A 7,276-nucleotide genomic window follows, 5' to 3' on the forward strand; every position below is an offset into this window, starting at 1 on the left:
GGTGGAGGGAAGGTGGGGTAGAAAGGGGGAACCGATTACAAGGATCCACATACAACCTTCTCCCTGGGGGATGAACAACAGAAAAGTTGGTGAAGAGAGATGTTGGACAGTGGAAGATATGCCAAAATAATAATAATGTATAAATGATCAAGGGTTTATGAGGGAGGGGGGAGTGAAGAGGGAGGAGGAAAAATGAGGAGCTAATATCATGGGCTCAAGTAGAAAGCAAATGTTTTGAGAATGATGATGGCAACAAATGTACAAATGTGCTTGACACAATGGATTGATGTATGGATTGTGATAAGAGTTGTACAAGCCCCAAATAAAATTATTTTTTTTAAAAGAAAGTAAATGTTTAGAAAATGATGATGGCAAAGTATGTACAAAGAGGCAACATATGTACAACATATGTCCAATTGATGTATGGAATATTATAAGAGCTGTAAGAGCCCCCAATAAAATTATTTTACAAAATGCACAAAAAAGAAGAAAAGATTCTTATCAATAACTTAACTTTATAACTATATAACTAAAAAAAGCAAAACTAGCTCAGAATTACTGGAAAGGAAAAAATCACAAAGATCAGAGGAGAGATAAAAGAAATAGAGACAGGAAGAGCAATAGACAGAATAAGTGAAATCAGAAGTTTATCTTTTGAAGGATCAATAGAATTAATAATTCTTTAGCTAGATTTACAAAGAAATAAAAGAGAAAATGTAAATGAAGCTGCTAATATTACTCTTGCTATCAATGCCCAACACTGTAAGAAAAAACAGACCAAAATTATTTCTGAATGGAGATGTTAAAATCCTCAACTAAATATTAGGAAACCAAACTTAGCAGCTCACAAAGAGAATATATCATAAGCAAATGGGATAATCGCATAAATGTGGAGTGGTCCCGACACTGGAAAATTAATCAATGAAATGCAGGACATTAACAGACCAAAGAACAAAACCCACCTTAATCCATACAGAGGAGTCAATTGACAACCCGCTCATTGTTGAAAACATTCAACAAGCTTGAAATAGAAGGGGAAAACCTCAATATGATATTTTCTAGAAACCTTATGAAAAACTCACAACTAACAACATAGTCATGAAAAGGGGAAAACTCTCGAGCTGGATTGACACAATGGCTGCAACCATTGTGAAAATAGTGCAGGACTGGCAGGTGTGCTGCTGTGTTGAACATATGAGTCAGAACCTACTTGGTGGCACCTAATAACAACAGTGTTGTTATTGGAGAAAGACTGAAAGCTTGTCATTTGGAGTCATAGTCATAGTCAATGGAGAAAGACTGAAAGCTTCCCTTTAAGATTAGGAACAAGGCAAAGATACCCCCTTTTGTTATCAACTCAATGGCAGTGAGAATGATTCAACCTTCTACACAAAGTCCTAGCCAGAGCAGCGAGTTAGGCAAGAAAATCATAAAAGATAACCAAATCAAGATGGAGGAAATGAAATATCTTTTCACAAATGACTGAGCCTATCTGCAGAAAACTATCCAATAATCCATAAGGAAATTGATAAAGCTGGTAAATGAATTTAGCAAAGACACAGAATACAAAGTTGATTGATACTCAAAGTCATTTGAGTTTCTGTACATCAACAAGGAGGATTCTGAGAAGGAAATCAAGAAAATTCCATTCACAATAGCATCTAAAATTATAAGATACCTAAAAATAAATGTAGCCAAGAAAGTGGAAAACTTGAAAGTTCAGGAAACTCCTGAAAAGTATAAAACAGTCGTGAGAGAAAATAGAGATACACAAAATGCAAAGATACGCCATGGTCATGAACTGGAAGACAGTACTGTTCATATGTCATTACTACCCAATGTAATCTATGTATTCGACGCAATCCATTGACATTTCAATGGCCATCATTGCAAAAATGAAAAAGCCAATCCTCAAATTGATATGGCACTGCCGATGGCAAAACACTCATTAAAGCAAAGCAAAGTAGATCACTTCCAAACCTCAAGACATAATAGAAAGCTACAGTAATATAAGTAGCTTGTTACTGAATTGATATACAGATCATAGAATAGAATGAGATCCAGAACTCAATCGATAAGTGCTAAGTCCAGTCAGTGGGGAAAAGATTGTCTCTTTAATAAATGACATGTAGGGGAAACACATTATATACATGCAAAAGAATGATGCTGGGTCCATACCTCATGCTATGTGAAATTAACTACAAATGGATCAAGAACTTAAATACAAAAACTATAATACTCTCAAATGAAAACAGAGGAGTGATGCTTTAGGAGCTAGTGTTTATTTACACTTATGTATTTAATTTGGAAGCTAGTTTTTAAACAAGAGATTCTTAGATATAGCATCAAATACTATCAATAAAGGAGATGATGAGGACCTCATCAAAGTATTTTGTCAACAAAGTGAAGAGACAACCTACTGCGTGGGGAAATCCTCACATCCAAATGCATCACTTAACTTAGTGGATAACTTTTTTAAGTGTTTTTGTTTGAATACAAATATATGTTATCTGCAGTCACATGGGACTATTAGTCATAGAACATAACTCTTAAAACCGCTATATAATAGGCTTTATTAAATTGCTTTTCTGATGAAAAAGTTTCAAAATTTACTCAAGTTTCTGAAGCACAATTTTTGGTAGCCTTTGTGTTAGTCCAGGTAGACTAGCGAAGCAAATGTATAGACACTCATACGTGTATAAGAAAGAGGTTTATATACAATAGCAATTGAATATTGAGAAAACATCCCAGCTTGGTCCAGATCAAGTCCATAAGTCCGATATTAGCCCATATGTCTGAAACAAATTTATAAAGTCCTCTTCAGACTCACGAAACATATGCAATGATGCCGAATGCAGGAGGATCATAGGCCAGTGGGTTGGAAGTCTTCCAGATCCAGTGGCATTATAAGCATCTCAGCGCTGGCAGGGGTGTGTATACATGGCTTCTCTGGCTCCAGAGGTCTGGTTGCATCAGGGTAGGTTCATGTGACTTCTCCAGCTTCCAGGACATAGCAGTATGTGTCTTGTCAATAGAGCATCTCCAAGGGAGTGAGCAGAGGGTCTCTCCCGGCTCCAAGGAGGAAAACACAAGGTTTCCCAGAATTCTTAGGAGAAAGCCATGCCCACACAGAGGCCTCATTGGCTATGATCTGATTGACAGACTAGACTCCACTCCTTCACTCTTACACCTCTCAAGTCCCAAATTGACACCAGATTATGTAACTAACACAGTCTTCATATGTATTTTTTAAAGTAGGTTTGGGAAATCTTTTCTTAGATAAATTTGAAATTTCTCTACACATGTATACTTGCCTTCAAAGATAAATTATATTTTTTTCTGTAGTGTTTCTACCTCTGAAATAAGTTACAAAGTATTTTAGTAGAATTATCCCTCTGTGTAGAAAGTAAAAACATACTTGATTATCACTCTTTTGGTATACCAAGTATCATTGATAATTGAACAATATAAAAATCAAAAGCTTGCTAAATCCTTGTAGCAAGCTTCAAACCCAAAACAAAACTCATTGTCATCAAGGCAATTCCTACTCATAATGACCCGAATAGGATAAGTCGATCTGCCCCTGTAGGTTTCCAAAGCTGTAAGCCCTCACAGGAATGGGAAAGCTTATGTTTCTCCCTGTAGTAAGCTTAGCTGATATAAAGAATGACCCAGAAGATAGTGTTTTCAAAATTAGCTGTTGCTAGGTCTAAGTTGGTTCAGACTCAGCAACCCTATGTACAACAGAGTGAAACACTGTCTGGTCTTGTTCAGTCCTAGTGCTGTAGCCACTGTGTCCATCTAGCTTGCTGAGGGTCAGCTTCATTTTTGGTGCCCCTCTGGTCTCTCTTGATAACATGTCAAAAGTGTGTAAGATTGTCTTGCCATACTTGCTTCCAAGGAGCACTATGGCTGTCCTTTTCCCAAGACAGGTCTTCTTTTCATAATTGGTAGAGATTTTTTTTAAATGTATAAAGCTTTTATTGTTGAAAGCAAAAATTGGAAATTATAAAAACAATAAACTAGAACGTATCAATTGAGAAAAATTTGCAGCTTTTAAATATAATATGCACATTAGAATTTCTTCTCCCAAGACTGAAACTAAAATATGGCATGAATATCTAGTTCTATTAAGGGCATATGTGCAGTTGAATACTTGCTAGGGTCCTTCTATTTACAGTCTTTACAATTCCCACCAATGACTGGGTGGGGCATGCAAATAAGGTGTGTGGATTGGTCTGTTTTGCCATTCCACTGGGTATAAAGTGATGTATCTTAGAAGCAAGAACAGAAACCTCACAACCATCAAGAGCCATGAAAAGAGGCCATCTTTTGCGAGATGCCCACATGGAAAAGTGGCAATGGCAGAGGGCCTGGAAGCATGAGACAGAGAGCAGCAGGCTTCCTAGTTCATGGGAAGAGTAAAGCTGAATGTCTTTGGGTAGGGGGACTGCCTTGTCGAGAGGGGTGTCCATTGGGCATTTATCAGCCTTAAGATGTTTTGTAACATTGTCCATGTAGGGCAGAGGCCAGAGAGAATTGTGCCTACAAGTATGGCTCAGAAGAGACACTGCATACAAAAGAACTGTATCCTTAACATTTCTGATTCTGCCTTGTAACTCATTAGCTTCCCTACTAAACCGCATAATCATATTGTCTGTAAGTTATGTTTGGTCATCGCAACAAATTATTGAACCCAGCAGAAAAGCACATTGTCAAGGGAGTACGGTAAGAACGTTGGAGGGTGGAGGCATGTCTGATCTGCACTTTACAAAGTCCTTGGGAAGATATAGAGTTGGATTCTTCTTGCCCCTTGTATAGTTGGAGGACACAAGTCATTACCTTCTCATCATTTCCTTGACATTTAAATTTCCAAGAATTTAAGTGTATGGATTTTATTTGCAAAACAACAACAAAAAAAACGCCCTATGTTAGGTTAAAAGATAAAAACTATTGTGAGAATGGCATAGGACAGGCAGTGTGTCATTCTTTTATACGTACAGTTGCTATGAGTCAGAATCAACCTTACATTGCCTAACAACATGCAGCATATATACTTACATGTTTCAAACTAAATTAAAAATGATACAGAATCACCAAAATGACATCTACTGGAAATTTGGGATAATTACAGTTAATGATTGTCAAGAACAGGAATTCCAAAACAACTGTTGGCGTTGGAATCCATAATAGGCCAGGAGGCAGTTGGTTGACCCAAACAAAGGAACATCGAATGATTTAAAGTACTATTTAAAATGAGCAATTATCTAATTGATGTTGAGAAAATAATTGCAGAAAATTTGCTTAGGAAGAACACAGCATCAGAATTGGAAGAAGGCACTTAACAACCCAAGATAGTTAGATGACACAGCCTTGCTTACTGAAAGCAAGATGATTTGAATCACTTACTGATGAAGATCAGAGAATACAGCATTCAACATGGATTAGACCTCAATGTAAGGAAAATAAAAATCCTCACAACTGGATAAATAAATATATTAATATTATATTGGATAAAAAAGTGAAGTTCTCGAGCTGGCATCGTGCCAGCGATGGTTGCTGTTTGCAGTGCTCTTGGGAGAAAAACGTTGATGCATTTCACCACGGCTGCAGCCAGCTTCACAGATTCCAGGAGTCACACTGTGGTCTACAGAAGAGCTTGTTCGCCATATGAACAGGTGACCAGCAGTGAGGACCTGCCCATTACAATGGAAAGTTCTTACAAGGGACCTCTTAAAAAAATGTCTCTTGTGTGGAAAACGTGTAGATTACAAGAATGTACAGCTTTTATCCCAGTTTATTTCTCCGTTTACTGGATGCATTTATTCAAGGCACATAACAGGCCTTTGTGGGAAGAAACAGAAAGAAATCACAAAAGCAATTAAGAGGGCACAAATAATGGGTTTTCTGCCATTCAGTTACAAGGATCCTGCATTATCTCAAAGACCCCAAAGTTTGTAACATCAAATATTGGGAGTAAATTATATAAGATTATTACCAATAAACTTGCTTTATAGTAAAATAAAAAAAGGAAGTTCTCAAAGATTTCATTTACTTGCACCCACAATCAACACTCTTGAAAATAAAGCAAACGGGTAACTTAGGAAACTTCTACATAAGTATTAAAAAGAGCAAAGATGTCACTTTGAGGACTAAGGTGGGCCAGACCTAAGTCGTGGTATTTTTATAGCTTCAAATGCATGCGAGACTGGACACTGGGTGAGGAAGACTGGAGAAAAATGTGCGCTTGAATTACGGTGTTGGTGAAGAATATTGCACCTACCATGAACTGCCAGGAGGGGCAGCAAATTGTCTTGGAAGAAGTATGAGCAGAATGATTCATGGAAGTGAGGAGGGGGAAGCCTTTGTTTCATGTCCTTTGGGCTTGTTATCCAGCTTGGTAATTTAAAGGGTCAGCAAAGAAGAGGAAGACCCTCAGTGACATGAAGCGACACAGTGGCTGCAACTATAGGCCCAAACATCGAACTGTTGTGAGGATGGTCCAGAACTGGGCAGTTTCATTGTATTGAATTGGGGGTGGTCATTGTAATAACTAACTTGATAGCACTTAACAACAATCGCAACAGTTCAAAAAGGTTAATTTGAAATTCATTGCAGGGGGAGTGGATAATTTAATGTGGCTTTTTAAGCCAAAGTCTCTAATGCCCACCAACCAACCTTTCCCTGCTTGGGTCTAAGAAGGTGGGGGAGGGGGGGGAGATCCTTAACAGGAGTCACCTGTGAGCAATTTTGACTAGGATTCCCTGGAATGCAACTCTGCTGTGTATAAAATGAGCCCTCAGAAAGAAGTACCTCAATACAAGCAGGAGCCAGGAGTGGAGTGTGCTCTGGTCCCTAGATCCCTAAGCAGTGAACCTTCTGGATGCAAGACATCAGAGACAGCCACAGAACCAGGAGTCAGAGGCTGGGACAGTGATGGGCTTTCCAATCCACAGAGCAAGTACAGATGAGTGCTTTCAAAGAGGCCTGGCTATCAGAGTAGGGTGCCCCAGGTACTCAATTGGGGTAATTGGACATGCGGACCCATGGAAGTGGAGCTGAGTGCATTGGGACTGAGGCTTACTAGAGTGGGGTACCTTTGACCACTTAATTCATGAGTTGGGCTTGCTGACCCATGAAGCGTGAGCCAATTGCCTGCAGGTTGAAGTTTATAGCTGTGGTATGGCCTTTGGGCATTTGTTAGCCCACTTGACAGAACTTTGTGATATGCCCTGGGAGGTAGTTTATTGTGCCAACCTGGCTGATAAACACATGT

General features: G+C 38.6%; 1 protein-coding gene across 1 annotated transcript; it reads left to right on the forward strand.

Moving 5' to 3' along the window:
• The first annotated feature begins 5,552 nt into the window (after positions 1 to 5,552).
• Positions 5,553 to 5,961, forward strand: LOC101652366 (28S ribosomal protein S18c, mitochondrial-like). The gene is made up of 2 exons (XM_030887834.1): positions 5,553 to 5,698; positions 5,784 to 5,961. Exons 1-2 carry the CDS (start codon positions 5,553 to 5,555, stop codon positions 5,959 to 5,961), a joined length of 324 nt encoding a protein of 107 aa, XP_030743694.1.
• Positions 5,962 to 7,276: the final 1,315 nt, after the last annotated feature.

Source organism: Echinops telfairi, unplaced genomic scaffold (assembly GCF_000313985.2).
Source record: "Echinops telfairi isolate 266 unplaced genomic scaffold, ASM31398v2 ScPeMD7_7424;HRSCAF=8462, whole genome shotgun sequence".
Lineage (NCBI taxonomy): Eukaryota > Metazoa > Chordata > Mammalia > Afrosoricida > Tenrecidae > Echinops > Echinops telfairi.

Bases quoted from the DNA above. Each gene is read 5' to 3' on its own strand.
- LOC101652366 (XM_030887834.1), top strand. From the start codon at position 5,553: ATGGTTGCTGTTTGCAGTGCTCTTGGGAGAAAAACGTTGATGCATTTC. The intron at 5,699-5,783 runs GCCCATTACAAT...CAAGAATGTACA, and splicing joins GTGACCAGCAGTGAGGACCT to GCTTTTATCCCAGTTTATTT.